Below are 17,522 nucleotides of genomic sequence, written 5' to 3'. Positions count from 1 at the left end.
AATTTACTATTTCAAATTAATATTAGCAGCACATATATAGCAGTTTTCTTTATTAATGATAAAATATTAGCAATATTCTATTGGAATTATTTCTTACTCTACTAATATATATTTATATTGATTAAGTCTAATATATATTTATATTGACTAATATATATTTTATATATATTTGTTTTGTTAAAGTAGTTAGAAATACTCTCTTTTATATTCCATTTTTTACTTCCAAAATCCAAATTTAATGCTTTATTTGCATAAGGTGATCAAAATAATTCATTCATATATAAGAAAGGAATGTGAATAAATTGATTTGAAAATTATAAAAATAACTAAAAAATTGTTTGAAATTATGCATTGACGTTTATTCGATTTTTAAACCTAAGCATATGGAATTTAAAAAAAAAAAAAAAAAAAACATTGAAATAAGTTGATGTTATAAATTAGTCGTTAATTAAAGGATTAAAAACTTATACAAAAGTTTTTTTTTTTTTTAAAAAAAAAAAACTTTTTTTTTTTTTTTTTTTTGAAAGCTGATTGAATTGCAATGTTTTCCTCATACATTCATCATTATTTACTTACTATTTGCTATTGCTATTTCATTCGTAATATTCATATTTGGTAATTCATTTATTTATTCGTTTCTCATTATTGATGTTTAATTCATTTCTGATTTCATGTGATATTTACAGAAACACTATTTGATTTTTAGCGAGAAAAAAAAAAAAAAAAAAACAATGGAAAACAAGATCATATCTGAAAATTTGAAGTATTCTTCTAATAGAGCAATTGCTTCCCAGAAAAAAATCAAAGAAGTGGTAATTAGTTAAAATTTTTTTTTTTTTAATTAGTCTAAATTTAATCTATTCATTACCTTACTTAGTTTCTCAATTTATGAAAGTAATATTACCTTACTTAGTTTCTCAATTTATGAAAGTAATTTAGTCAATTTTTATTTGTGAGTTTTTTTTTTTTTTGATTTATGGTGGAATTTAATTTTTCACTTTAATTTCATTCATTTATGTTTGCAAAATGAGTGAATGACCTATATAGATCTATCAGAACTGAAATGTAAATTAAGCTTATCATCTATCAATATTGTATCAAAAAAAAAAGTGATGCAAAATTCTTACAGAGAGCTCGTCAAGAATCAAAAATACTACGAAGCAGTGCATATTGTTTTCCTCATTATTCACAACAGATAACATTCATAAATGAATTAGCAGTTAGTAAATCAGCTGCTACAAATCAGAGGCGTAAATGGTTTGAAATTCATCCACGGCCAAAATCGCTGGTTCAGAAAGATGATATTACTGAATATTTTAAAAGAAGGTTCGAAATCAAGAATTTTATTGTTTTGAAGGATATATTATGGAATACAGACTAATCAAAAGAGTATGCGAAAATTCAAATTAATCGAGCAAACAAGCACTATTTGAAATCAGTAATGATTAGTGGATCGGATTTGTATCAAAAAAAAAAAAAAATATGGATTTATTATTGATAAGAATGATTATAGCGAAACAATTTCTGAAATGGTACGGAGGAAAGAACTGTCACTTTTGCGCATTATACAGAAAAAAGAAGTGCTTATGGAATCCACAAAAACAGTATCGAAAATGCGACAGAAAAAGTTATCCTTGCAATCTTATGAAAAGCGAGAAGCATCGTCACATCATTTTATTTCTTGGAAGCACAAGCAAAAATATTCATCATCACTGGACATATTTGAAAGAGATTCTTCGAGTGTGAATTCTAGCGATAGATTGGATTCTCATAATCTGGTTCGTTTCTTTTGACATACTTATCTTTCGGCTCTCAGATTTCCAATTTCATACAATAGGTCAGCTATGCTACATTAATGTTGCAATCCTATTTCTACATGATTCAGAATTCTGGACTAACATTGCAAAAGCGATCGTCGTTATCAACATCGCTTCAAATAGTAGAAGATGAAAATTATGAAAGTTCTGATGATGAGCAAGAACCAATGATAGATGTTGGTAGGGATGAAAATGGAATGTATGAAGTAGAACGTATCCTTGCTAGAAAAAAATCGGAGGTATTTTCTAAAATTTTTATTTGTTATAGCTATTTTATTTGCAGTTACTTTATTCATTTAAATTTTTTGCCATAATCATATCCTTCATTATCTATATGTTTTACTGTTATTACAAATATGATTTTGAGTTATTCAGAATAGATGGCTTTATTATATCAAATGGGTTGGATGGCCTTATAAGCGAAGTTCGTGGCAAACTCGATGTACGTTTGGGAATATGTCTGAAACGGTATGTAGTGGTTAAATGTTTGAAATTAACAATTTAAAGGAAAGAACTAATGAATTTAAAAACTGAGGTATGATTAATTGTTCAGATACTACAATTACTTGATCAGTATAAATTCCGTTTGACGTTTTCAGATAAAAGAATTTCATGATCGGGAAAGAGCACTTTCAGTTGTAGTACGTCACAAACAACAATGGTCGCAACCGAAAAAAATATCACAGTTACACAGTCTTATGCGTTGGGAAAATGAAATTAATACTGTCTTACGACAGAACGGACAACAAATTCTATATATCTATAACGATGTCGATTATACGAGGCGCAGGCGTGATTTCAAGGTTCGTATTAAATCATAATTAAACTTCATATGATATAATTCCCATTATTATCTTTCTTTTTGCCATAAGGATATTTCTTTTTTTATTTCTGATTTTGAAGTTGTTCTTTTTTTTTTTTATCATATTTTCTCTAAATTCCTCTACTATATATATAATTAACACAATACTTGATGATATTTTTGTTCACTATAATTTCTACGAAGGTGGTTGACTACTTTGACATAAGTTCGTGAAACCATTTGAGTCATAACATTTTAATAAATACTTATTCTATTTCTTCTTCGGTCTTTTTCTCAAAGTTGTTGTAGTATATCACGGCAAATAAGTGGTCAGCTGAAGCAAAAGCATGCATGACTTCGATGAATTGTATTCGTGAGAGGCGCACTTGTGAGACGAAAAAATATGGTAGTGGAGGAAAGTGTTGCTCAGTGGTAATATGGATTAATTCATTATAAGTAGAAATTTTTATTTGCCAAAGTTCCCAATTGACACTTTTGCTGTGTTTTAAAATATTAGGTAATTAATGACTAATAATTACCACAGATCGGAAAATTATAATTTTATTAATATCGGCGTATTCGTTCAATCTTCTTGAGTGAGCACCTTATTGTTGAATGTTACGCTTGCCAATATTTCGATGATTGTCCAACAAAAATAAATCAAAATAATTTATTTTTTCAATTAATTATGAAGTAAAAAATGTTATACTTGTTGTAGGTAATAATGATCGTTTTATAGGATGGACGTCGTTATATAGTGGCAATAGTTCGTACGGAAACTCGTGGTTGGGGTATTTTTGCTTTGGAAGATATACCACCAAATGTATTTGTTACTGAATATATTGGAGAAGTAAGTATAAGATTTTGTTTTTGCATTATTCAAAATTTTTTCTTAATACATGTTCAAAACATTGAAGTTTTTGAGGTGCTGACCGTTGCTGAAGGTGATTCTCGTCATGATAGCATGTATCAGTTTGAGCTGAATGGTTACAATGAAATAAAATATCTGATTGATGCAAAATATTACGGAAATGAAGCTGCTTTTATTAATCATTCCTGTGATCCAAATTTGGTTGCTATTCCTGTTCATGTTGAGCGCCTCGATCAATTCCATCGAATTGGACTTTTTAGCAAGTGTCAAATTTCTCGAGGTATCTCTTTTTCGAAGATATTGTTGGAGCTTTTACTTATCTGCTGAAATAAATCTTATTATTATTATGAATTTTTACAATTCAGCGCAAAATTTGCATAAATATAATTTTTTTCTGATGAGACTTATTTTTTAATGTTCATAGTTACAGGACAAGAGCTAACATTGAACTATTTTGTTGGGAAATATAAACCAAAAACGATATTAACATCAAAAGAGGGGAGTATGAAATGCTCGTGAGTGATCTTACTTGCTTTCAATATATTTATTTCTCCAAAAATTAATCTTATGTTAAAATCTGAATCGATTTTAGTTGTGGTGCTTTGAACTGTATGCGGTATTGGCCACGTCTTTCTGACAATGCTATTGACGATAGTGGAAGCGATGATGATAATAAGGAAAATAGTTTTGACATCAAAGCTATGAGTGCATTCAGATAGTGCATCATGTTTAGTAATAATAAATTGATTTTATTAAATAGTTCTTTAGGAATTAAATTTTTTGAATTGTAGAGTTAAACTTTACTATTAACAACTACTGCTATTCAATTTTTGAATCTTTACGTTCTGTGACAAAGAATATGTCTTGAGAAAACATTGTATAATTTATGTAAATCATTCATTGATTCTTGAGAATTAATTTCTTGTAATAAAAGATGAGCTATTCATTCATTCCATTTCTTTTTTTTGCTCATTACATTATAGGAAGTGAAAAGTTTTTCGGATAAAATGTAATTATTACTTTCTACATATTTCTTGTGTTTTATTTTATAGCAATAGATTTGTGCTAAAATTGTGATTTTTTTTTTTTTTTTGTGACCATTTAATAATAACAAAAATGAATAGTTTTAATTTTTAGTATAATTTCTGAGCGAAATTGCTTCAAATCTTCTATTACTTCAAATAATGGGGTTTGTGTGTCTTTCCTCTTTCACTTTTTTTTATGATTCCTTGCTTGACATGTGTTATTTGTTCGATTATTCGGTGAACGATGATGATTTGTTTCGAAAAATTTTTAAATTTTTTCCTGTTACTTTTCTATTTTGTGCTACTTTACTGTTTGTTTATTAATTTGATGATTATTATTACCACAACAAAAATATTTTACTACCTCAAGCTATAAAAATTTAGCGGGTAAGCAAGCAGGTTGCCATCTTTAAATCATTGTCACATTTGTCTTTCTTACTTCGAAAAAAAAAAAAAAAAAAAAAAAAAAGCCTTTTATAAGACTATATTTGGCTTAAAATTGAACGGATACTTTTTTTTTTTTTTTTTTTTTCGCTTTTCTCTGTGTATATATAAAGTTTATGAATTGTTTGAAAAATGAAAGATGAAGTTAGTTTTAAAATTGTTACTGCATCGTTTTTAACAAAATGAGCTTATTGCATTGTTTTATTTGAAAAGTATTATTATTATTATTACATATGGTTTGATATGATGAAATGTTTATCATTAACAATCACAAAAATTTTTTTGAAATATTTCTGAAAAAAAAAAACAAAAAAAACAAACACAATTGCTTGTGCATTTACAATTAATTATTATAAAATTGATTATAGCTTTTCTTTTGGTTTTCACAAAAATTTTTTTGAAATATTTCTGAAAAAAAAAAACAAAAAAAAACAAAAAAAAAAAAACACAATTGCTTGTGCATTTACAATTAATTATTATAAAATTGATTATAGCTTTTCTTTTGGTTTTCTTTGTTACTGTTTCTGTCACCAATTGTTGAGCATATATGTTAGTGGATTGTAAAAAAATGACATCAAATATCTAAACATTTGTTAGACAACATAAAAGGAACTCTTTAAAAAAAGAAATGACAAATTCTCGTTCTACAGTTTCTTCTCTTTTACTTTAACTTCAAAATTTTAGAAAATTTCAAAAAAAAAAAAAAAAAAAAACTTCCCGTCTTTTATTTATTAATTTTTATTTAGAAAAAAAACTTAAAATATGTGTCATTCAATAATCGATATTGATTGAAGATGATATATTTATGCAAATATAAAATTTTTCCTAATAGAATTTAAAAAAATATTTAACTTATGCGAAGAAATAAATCTACTAAAATAGTAAATGAGATTCTTCAATATTTCAAATTTTTTGATATGGCTTTACTAGCTAGTCGAACTATTATTATTGGTGATATTGATAACCAATATAAAATTGACAATATTATATTTCTTTCTGAGAGACTTTTCAGTTTTTAAAAAAAAAAAATTTTTTTTTGAAATAAATCAAAAAAAAAAAACCAAATCAATGAATAGGAATATTATGCAATTGATCTGCTGCTAAATTTTACTGGGAAGGTTGATTTTTGCTTTGTGATTTTGATATTAAAGCATTCTTATCATTGTTTTTTATCAGAACGGAACATTCCCTTTGATATTTCAATTACGTGAGATTTCAGCAGTTAATTACGTGAGATTTCGTGTGATTTCAGTAGTTAAGAAGTTAATTACGTGATATGTTAATTACGTGAGATTTCAGTAGTTAATTACGTGATATGTTAATCACGTGAGATTTCAGTAGTTAATTACGTGATATGCTAATTACGCGAGATTTCGTGTGATTTCAGTAGTTAAGAAGTTAATTACGTGATATTTTAGTAGTTAATTACGTGATATGTTAATTACCTGAGATTTCAGTGGTTAATTACGTGATATGTTAATTCACATGAGATTTCAGTAGTTAATTACGTAATATGTTAATTACGTGGGATTTCAATGGTTGATTACGTGGTGTGTTAATTACGTGAGATTTCAGTGGTTGATTACGTGATATGTTAATTTCGTGAGATTTCAGTGGTTGATTACGTGGTGTGTTAATTACGTGAGATTTTAGTGGTTGATTACGTGGTGTGTTAATTACGTGAGATTTTAGTGGTTGATTACGTGGTGTGTTAATTACGTGAGATTTCAGTGGTTGATTACGTGATATGTTAATTTCGTGAGATTTCAGTAATTAAGTAGTTAATTACGTGATATGACGTATTAATTCAAGTGATTTTTTAGAAGCATAATTTGATCGTGGTTCATTGAGAACTTTATTGCAAATTGATTAAAATTGAAATTGTTGGAAATGTTAAATAGTTAAAAAAAATTTTTTTTTTGCGTCATTTCTACCTCACATTTGTATATTTGCTTTAAATTTTAATTAAATTAACACTAAGCAAATATTCAAAAATAATTTTTACTAATTTTAATTTGAACAAAAAAAAAAAAAAACTTGCTCACTTTAAAATAAAAATATAATTTAAAAAGAAATGTGAATTGTAAATTTTTTTTTTTTATTTTTCTTAAAATGATGTTAATTAGTGTGAAATTTTATTAACACATACACATCAGATTAGTATAATTTAGTGAAATTTTAGTATAATTTATCATCGATTTGTCTGATTGGTACGATTATAATTAATTAATTTGTTTGTTGGTGACATATTGGTGACAATGGTTGTTCGATTTTCATTTAATGTAAAAAGTAAATAGATGATTCATTAAAAATAGTTTTTTTTTTTTTGGTTAGAATGTGATATTTTAATGTGTCACCACATCATAACACACCGGTGTCACATGTCCTAAAAATAGTCAATGATATTAGAATGATTTTGTTTATCAGTCTCGAAAAAAAAAAAAAATTGTCACTACAGAATCTTACTTACTTTGATGTCTTAGTAGATTAAGCTAAGGTAGTAACAAAATTAATTTACCTGAGATTCTTTTTTTTTTCTCTCTCTCTCTCTCTCTCCCTTCTTTTCAAGTTTACTCATAATTCCATTAGTCATTAGAAGTTTACCGAAAAATTTTTTTTATTTTATCATTTTCATAAAAAAAAAAAAAAAAAAAAAAGAAAATTCCACCAATTAATTTTTACTAATAATTAAATTTAAAAAACAGCATTTCTTTTTTTAAAAAGATGTTCTTTTCATGATTAAAATTGTATCGCATAAGTTATAATTTCATTTAAAAATGAAAAATTGATTTTAAAATATTTTAAATTTTATAAACTATGCAATGCTTAAAACTTTTTGCAAAAAAAAAAATATATCCAATTGCTTTTTTGATATAAACAATGTTTTCTTACTCATTAAACTAACAAATTATAATAAAACACAAATTTGAACAAACAACTCTGATTTATCATTTTGTTATCACTTTCTCATCTTCATTTCTTATCATTTTTTTTTTCTTTTTTTTTGCAAAATATTTGTTCAATTTTAGCTTTTATAAGCACATTTAAGCAAATGCAAATAATACTTAGCACAATGAAGGCAGGCAAAAAAAAAAATTTCATAAATTTAAGAATTTTCAAAATTTTTAAAAATTTGAAAAATTAAAAAAAAATTTTTTTTTATCAAAATTATTCAAGTATTAATTTGAAAAAAATTTAGTCACATTTAGTATTTGTGTAAAATATTTAGGATGAAAATAATTGAATGAAGAAAAAGAAAAAATTTTTCAAAAAGTTACTAAAATGATACAAAATTTTTAAATTAGGAATACAAAAAATTTTAGTTACTAAATGATTACTAAAATGTTACTAAAATGATACAAAAATTTTAAATTAGGAATAAAAAAAAAAGTGATACAAAATTTTAAATTATTTAATTAATCCATAATTAATTTAAATTAATCATAATTAATTAATTTTAATTTAATTAATCAATAATCATTCTTCTTTTGCAAATAACGTCGCCATTATGTCTACACAAAAAATTTGTGACAAATCATCAATTATTCACTTTTATTATGTTGCATTTTCATTTGCAACATAATATAGAATTATCTAATTAATCCATAATTAATTAAAATTAATCATAATTAACTAATTTTAATTTAATTAATCAGCAATCATTCAAATTAATAATTTAATTAAAATGAATGTAACTTGTTGAAATACTAAAATGCATTTTGCATACATTCATAATATTTTTCTTATTTTGAGAGTTTTTTGTTTTTTTTTTTTTTTTTTTTTTTTTTTTGGATTTAAAAATTTAAATTAAAGATGAATTAAACATTCGTTAATAACTAAATTATATGAAAAAAAAAAAAATAAATAAAAATATTTGTGCTAATAATAATTATTAATGAGAAATAAATAAATTAATTGTTTATGTTTTTCAATTTTGTTTACTTTTCATTTTCTTTTATTTATTTTCTTGCATTCAACAATAACATATTTTCATTTTATATATTTTTTTCCTATTTTTAAAGCCATTTTTAAAAAAAAAAAAAGAAAAAAAAATGAAAAATATTTGTTGTTTAATGTTTATACGATAGAATGGAAATTTTTTTTTTTTTTATGTTTTTCTTGTTTTAATTAGCAAAATAAAAAAAAAAAAAAAGAAGTATAATGTTATTTAGGAGATATATATTTTCAGATAAACATCTCAAAATTGTTTACATTTCAATGTTATCTCTCTCACTCTCTCTCTCTCTCTGTCTGTTGTTGACATATTTCATTAGAATGAATTTCTAAATTAAATATGTCGCTAACAGAGATCACCTCCTCTTCCAGATGTCATCAAATTTCATAGCTAATTAATTGCTAAATTAATTGAAATAAAATTTATTCAAAATTAACTTTTTTTTTTCTTGAAAAAAAGAAGAAATGATAAAATTATCAATTTTATCATTATCAATTTATCAATTACTGCTTAACTTTTCTAAAAAAAAAAAAAGTAAAATCGCGTATTTATTTATCTAATTAAACATCAAAAAATAGACGTATTAATACAATTATTATGTATGATTTGTAAAAAAAAAAAATTTTTTTAAATTTTCATTTTATTGTTTGAAATGAAGGTTATAATATTGTCATATTTATTGTGCCAAATAAAAATTAAATCTTATTAAATTATCTATTCATCTGCTTTTTTGAATTATCTTTGTATAATATTTTATTTTTTCTATCGATCAGTAGATTTCTTTAAAAAAAAAACAGAAAAACAGAAAAACAAAAAAAAATCTTTTATAAAATACCGACATTTAAATAATAAAATGTAAAAATTTTTTTATCATTGCTTTTCAGAGTGTTTATTAGTTGAATTTTTTTTTTCTTTGTTCTATTTAATTATCAAATTATTCAAATTATTAAACAATTATAAATTAACTGTAAAATTTTTAAATTACAATTAATTACAAAATTTTTTTAAATTACATTTTTTTTTTTTTTTTTAAAAAAAAAAAAACAAAATTTCTAAGGGAAAAGAAATATAATAGAAGAAAAAAAAATATTTGTTACTAAATTTTCATCAATTTTAATTTCAATTCATCTTTATTATTTCATTACAATTTTATTGTATTCATCTTGTAAAATAATTTATGCATTATTAATATGATACGCGTTTCCGGTTTGTTACCGGAAATAATCGATTTGAGTTATGAGAAAATTGTTTATAAAAATTATTTATAACATATTACTTTATGCTGTCGAGATACAATATTAATCAATCTATCTTACACTAGCATAGACTTTTTTTTTTTTTCATGAAGAAGAATTTAATTAATTTTACAACTTTATTATGTTTTAAACTTCACATAAAATAAAACTAAACTTTTCGTTTGTTATATTTTTATGAGATAAACAAAGCTATAAATGCATAAATGTGTTAATTAATAAATAAAAAAAAAAAAAGAAACAACAATGCTTTTTTATAAAATTCAAATAATAGAATAAATTATTTAAACTAGTATTAATTGTTATTTCGATTTAAATTAATGTTTACAAAATATTTTAATTTACCAGTGGTTGTTTATAAGTGGTGAAAAAAGTACAAATATTTGAAAAAGAAAAAAAAATGAAATGAAAATAGATATTTTGCTTTTCATTGGCGCAATGATGCACTTCAATTTGTTAAACTACGCGGGCGACACGTTCCGTCTGACAAATTCACAAAATGAACATTTGCGCCCTCCCTCCCTTTCTCTCTCTCTCTTTCTCTCTCTCTGTCCCTCTCTCTCTCTCTCTACCAATGATCGATATATTGTCATCGATCAGACAACATTCTCAATTGTACCAGAGCTGGTTGGCCTTTCAGTAAAATGACGGCTGCAATTTCATCCATTTTACAGATCGATGATAATCAATGAGCAATTTAATTTCATCAATTTAATTTGAATTTTTTTTTTCTTCAGTAATTTAATTTGAATTTAATTTCATTAACATTTTTATAAAATTCCAAAATTGTTATGAAAAATTTGTATCATAATTTGTGCTTTTTTTTTTTTTTTTTTAAATCACTGTTAGTGAATAGAAATATGTTAATTATGAATAATTATTAATAAAACAATTTAATCTTCACAGCAATGTAATCTTCATTTTTTGATCTGATCATTACACTTTTCTATTGATTGATTTCATTATCATTACTTATACATTTTTATCAAAAAAAAAAATGATTAGGTAAGGTTAAAAAGTTGAAAAAAAAAAAAAGAAGACTTTCTTGACTTAATGAAATATGACTAAAGTATTTTTAAAAAAATTATTGAAGTTCAAAATTTCATTAATTTCATTCAAATTGTTCATCTTATAATTTTCATCATAGACAATTAGGTTATTTTAAATAATAAAACTTTGTGATCAATTTTCTGACTTTTTTCTTTTTTTTTTCTTTTCCCTTTTTTTTGTTGTTTACTGAACAAAAATATTTTACAGTTGAAAATTACACAATTTTTTCCTATCTTTTATTCTTGTTTTTAATGATTTTGCTGTACGAATTCAAACATTTCAATAAATTTTATATCATTTCTTTGTAATTTATTTTATATTTAAGATTTTATGACTAAAAATCTTTTTACTGCCATTACTAATTATAATCGATTGATTTTTTTTTTTTTTTATTGATTATTGATAATATATCGTATTGTAAGGCAAAGAATTTGAAGTAAAATGTGATCAATAAAAATATATATGTTTTAAATATTATTGTTTATTTGACATGCATTTCCTGGTCAAATATGAAATTTTTGCTTTTTATAGATTATTCATTTATTGTAATTGTTTATTTGACATTCATTTCCTGGTCAAATACAAAATTTTTGCTTTTTATAGATTATTCATTTATTGTAATTGTTTATTTGACATTCATTTCCTGGTCAAATACAAAATTTTTGCTTTTTATAGATTATTCATTTATTGTAATTGTTTATTTGACATTCATTTCCTGGTCAAATACAAAATTTTTGCTTTTTATAGAGATTATTTATTGCACTTTTCAGATTATCATTTTGGCTCATTTTTAATTCGTTTTTCAAATTAAAAAAAAAAAAAAACAACAAATGAATGAATAATAAATGATAATACTAATGAGAGTGTATGACTATTTGTTGAGATTAATATAAAGTATAAAAGAATGAATGACGTTATTTGTCAACGAAAACGTGAGCCGTAAACAATTATACTTATATCATGTTTACTTCTATCAAATGCCGAAGAATATATTTCACACCGTGTCATACCAATGTGACACTCTTGAAATTGTTTCTGTCGAAACTCGTTTTCTCTTTCCCTTCAATATATTTCACCTATGAGTTCATCGAAGGTCTTTCGCCATTTCATACACCAATGGCAATTATTTATCTCTCTCCTTCACCATTAATATGTTTTATATATTATTATTATTATTATCTATTATTATTATTATTATTACCTATTATCAATATTATTATAATGAATATTATTATTTGTTATCACCGTTATCATTATCATTATTTATAATTATCATCTATTATTTATTATTATTATTATCATTATTCTTATCATTTATCATCACTATTATCAATATTTATTATTATCATTTACTACTATCATTAATATTATTATTGATTACTATCATTAATGTCATTATTATTATTATTATCATATTAATTACTGTCATTGTTGCCATAATTATTATTACTACTACTTTTGTTATTGTATTATTATTACTATTATTATTATTATCATTATAATTATAATTATTGTTACTATTATTATTATTATTATTATTATTATTATTACTATTACATAGTCATTTAGAAATTGAACACAATTGTTCTTTTCAAATTACTTTTAGCAAAGATAAATTTGACATGTTTTTTCTTTTGGAAAGATTAGATCGGTCATAAAATCAATTTTTTTTATTTGATCATTTTCCTTGATAGTCTCGAAATTTTTACAGCGAAAAGATCAATCTTCATTCATTGATTTATTATCTGATTGTAAAATAATCCCTAATTGCTTTTCCTTTTTTTCTTCTTTCCTTTTCAATAAAACAACTATATGTATTTCAAACAATTTTCAATAGTAAAAGAAGAAAAAAAGAGAGAAATTATAGAAAGGAAAATTTTTTGTTTGTTCTTTGCTGTTTTTTTTTTTTTTTTAAATTTCATAAAATTAGCATATTAATTTGTAATTGTTTAAGCAATAACAAATTAACACATAATGATCTTAATTATGGGAACAATAATAGTATTTAATATGATAATAACAATAATAATGACATTAATGATAATAATCAATAATAATACTAATGATAGTAATAAATGATAATAATAAATATTGATAATATTGATGATAAATGATAAGAATAATGGTAATAATAATAAATGATAATAATAAATAAATAATAATAATAATAAATAAAAATAAATAATGATAATGATAATAGTGATAACGATAACAGTGATAATAAGTAATAAGAATCATTATAATGATATTAATAATAGATAATAATAATAATAACAATGATAATGATAATAATAATTTTTTTTTTTTTTTTGATCATTGCTATAAATTTTTCTGTTCTCTTTTCTTCCCACTTCTCTCTCTCTCTCTGTTTCTCTTTGTATATATGTATATTTCACGAAGTTTTAATTTTAAAAAAATGTGAATAGTTTAGCTACAAAAATTAATTTATGCATTAGAAACTTTAAGCATAACACTTAGAGCTATTTGAATTAAAATTAATTAATACACACTAATTAATTACTGTATTCAATCTTAATTAGCAATTAAAGTTTAAAAAAAAACTAAAAATTGAAATATATTTATGTATCATTGGAAATATGCAACATTTCAAAAAAAAAAAAAACTTTTTTACAATTTAAAAAAAAAAAAAAGAAGCACAATTTTATCAGTCTTTTCAGAGTTATCTTTTTTACAGTAAATGAAAAAACACTTTTTTTTTCTTTTCATTTTTTAAATTTCATTAAATTTTCCTTTCGCTTTTTTTTTTAAACTAAAAAATTTTCTATTATTGTGTCATCAACAAAAGGACTAAAAGAAGAATAAATTTAATGAAGAAGAAAAAAATTTGTTTTTTTGTTAATTGCAATCATTTCAGTTGCGTTTAACTGTAAATATCTTTTAATTTTTTCCGCATTTGTAAGCAATAAATTTTTTTTTGTTTAGTTTTGAAATTTTTTAAATTTTAAAAAACAAATTTTTAATGAATTCATTGTTAAATTCTTCGTTTTCCACTTTCTTGTGCTCAAAAATTTCTTAAAAAAAAAAAAAAAAAAATTTATAAACGAAATAATAGTTTTGAAAAAGTTGAATAAAGAAAAGAAAAGAAGAATTTCACATTTATTTTTTTTTATTTGATTTTTCTTTTTTTTTTTTTTGCATTTCATTTTTAGAATTTTTTAAAAAAAAAAAAGTATTTTATCATACAGTGTTTTTTCTTTCATTGTTTTGATTTAAATTTGAATTGATTAAATGAATTTACAACATTTTATAGAGAAAATGAAAGGAAGAGTAAACGATATGTTATCATAATATGTGATAAGTTGATATAAAAATAATTTAAAATTTAATGCTTATCATAATATGTGATAAGTTGAGATAAAAATAATTTAAAATTTAGTGTTTATCATAATATATGATAAGTTGGTATAAAAATTTTGATTAGTTGATATAAAAAATAATTTAAAATTTATTCAAATTCTTATATTATTATCATTTTTATCAAAAAAAAAGCTATTCTTATAAATTATCATTCAGTATTAAATTAAATGATAAGAAATTTTACATTATGCATTTAATTATTAAATCATTTAGATATTTATAAATTAAACAATTCACTCTTTCATTTACTATTTTACAACCATTTAATTAATAATTAAAAATAAGCATTTATCAATTAGTAATGTATTAATTTATTATCTGCATATTTATAATTTATAATATATTATATGATTTTACTGTTCCTTTTTTTTTTTTTTCAATGAAATTTTTTTAAAAAATAAAAAATAAAAGTAAAACATAAAAAAAGTTTGATATTTTTTAAAAGTGAAATAGCAGTTGTTGACAGATAGCAAAATGGAAAAAGGAATGGTATTTTTCATTTGGTTGAATATTTCACAGTGTAAAGTAAAGTTTAAATGTATTGGAATGAATAAGAGAGAAAATGGAAGAGAGAGAGAGAGAGAGGGAGAGAGAGGGAAAAAGAGAGAAAGAAAGAAGAAAATTTCTGGGAGCAAACTTAGAAAATAGAATAATAATAGCAACAATAATAACAACAACAACAACAACAACATTTCCTTCTATCTTTTTTGCTATTAGTTTCTATTTTATTCACAATAAGTTGATATATTTAAATTTTTGAATTGAAAATTGATTTTAAAAAATAATTTTGAAAGTTTTTTTATCTTCTTTATCTATCATATCTAATTGATAATGTGATAATGTAATTGATAATGTGATAACAATGTTTGATATGGCTATTATTACAGAAAGTATTCTTTTTTCAAGTTACTTTAATTATTCAATGAATTGAATTGTAGTATTTGTTCTATTCAACTATCAATTATCATCTTATCATGAGTTCTTGCATTCTATTCAACTATCAATTATCATCTTATCATGAATTCTTGCATTCTATTCAACTATCAATTATCATCTTATCATGAGTTCTTGCATTCTATTCAACTATCAATTATCATCTTATCATGAGTTCTTGCATTCTATTCAACTATCAATTATCATCTTATCATGAATTCTTGCATTCTATTCAACTATCAATTATCATCTTATCATGAGTTCTTGCATTCTATTCAACTATCAATTATCATCTTATCATGAGTTCTTGCATTCTATTCAACTATCAATTATCATCTTATCATGAATTCTTGCATTCTATTCAACTATCAATTATCATCTTATCATGAATTCTTGCATTCTATTCAACTATCAATTATCATCTTATCATGAATTCTTGCATTCTATTCAACTATCAATTATCATCTTATCATGAGTTCTTGCATTCTATTCAACTATCAATTATCATCTTATCATGAGTTCTTGCATTTTATTTACTTTAAAAAGTGATAAAACATTTTTTCTTCTTTTTTTTTTTTTTGTATTCCCAATGAATCAGTTGCATTTTTGAAGTGTGAAAAATTTCCATTCAAAATTCCATCAACAATTTTCAAAAAAAAATTGTTCACTTTAATTTTTAATTTATTATAATTTTCATTTCAATATAATACTGATTATGATAAAGCTGATAATAATTTTTCTGATAAAAGAAATAACATCAAATTATCAAAAAAAAAAAAAAAATTTCAATTTATTTACTACATTTATGCATCATTTTTATGATAAAATTATTCTCATTATTATTTATTTTGTCACCAATATTTATTGTTTACTTAAAAAAAAAAAAAAAAAAATGTTGCATTTCTCATTCAGAAAAATTATTTTTTTGCTGTAAAAAAAATTTTTTAAAAAATTTCTAAACTTATCGAAATTATTGAATTTTTATAAATTTTTAAATTTTGTTAAATTTTTTTTTTTTGTCTCAACAAAATTCTCCCATATGTTTCTAACAAATAATTAATTTTGTATAGTTGAAATTTTCTTACTCTTTTTTTTTTTTGTTGCACTTAAAATAGGAAACTTTTTTTTTTATCAATCTGTTATCATTCTTTTCTCTCTTTTCTCTCTCTCTCTCTGTCCCTCTCTCTCTCTCTCTCTCTCTCCTTCTTTTACCACTTTTTAAAAAACCATCCATTTTCTAAATTTTCTATTTATCATCATTTTTCTTTGCAAATTATTTTATTGCTAGCTGAAAAATGCTTTGTGAAATATGTTAAAATTAGTTTTCATTTTGTAATTTTTAAATTAATTTTTAAAAGATTTTTTTTTTTTAAATAAAATAAAATTATTTAAGCTAATTTTGATTCGTTTCCTTTTTTTTTTTGTAAATGTTTTAAAATTCAAACAAAAAAAAAAATTTTAAACAAAAAGTTTATCTTTTCAACATTTTAGTAAACAAAATCAAATTAAGGAAGAAAAAAAACAAACAAATAAATAAACAAACAAACAAATGATTGTGGCAAAAATTTAAATGTACAATAATAATTTTTTTTTTGATTAGTTTTAATAAAATTTAAATTGAATATTTCTTTTTCCTTTTTTTTTTTTTAAATCATAATTTAATGATGAAAATTTGTGATATAATTAAAATTAAATAAAACATTGAAATTTTGTTGTAAAAAAAAAAAAGAAACATGTATTAATTTTAATTAAATTAATTCCTATAAAAATTTAATAAAATTTACTAAATTTTACTAATTTTTTACTAAGCTAAATTAATTTGACTAAATTTACTAATCAATTACCTATAAAAATTTTAATTTCATTTAATTTTATTTAACTCTAAATATTTGCTATATATTTTGTCAAATTTTCTCTCTAAATGAAAAATTATTTTGATAATAATTTTTTTTTTTTAATTTTTGAAAAATTTTTTAAATCTTTAGATAATAAAT

The 17,522-nt window shown here is 22.2% G+C and overlaps 1 protein-coding gene across 1 annotated transcript; it reads left to right on the top strand.

The window, feature by feature from the left end:
- Positions 1-731: 731 nt before the first annotated feature.
- Positions 732-4,209, top strand: Bm6537 (SET domain containing protein; the record flags this gene model as incomplete). Its single annotated transcript, XM_043082713.1, has 11 exons — positions 732-812; positions 1,130-1,326; positions 1,514-1,778; positions 1,886-2,056; positions 2,193-2,285; positions 2,417-2,620; positions 2,929-3,051; positions 3,359-3,469; positions 3,545-3,770; positions 3,921-4,005; positions 4,083-4,209. 11 exons carry the CDS (start codon positions 732-734, stop codon positions 4,207-4,209), a joined length of 1,683 nt encoding a protein of 560 aa, XP_042938647.1.
- Between the last annotated feature and the right edge of the window lie 13,313 nt (positions 4,210-17,522).

This window comes from Brugia malayi, assembly GCF_000002995.4.
Source record: "Brugia malayi strain FR3 genome assembly, contig: Bm_007, whole genome shotgun sequence".
NCBI lineage: Eukaryota > Metazoa > Nematoda > Chromadorea > Rhabditida > Onchocercidae > Brugia > Brugia malayi.
The sequence above is the reverse complement of the archived record's forward strand: the minus strand, read 5'-3'. Positions and strand labels throughout refer to the sequence as shown.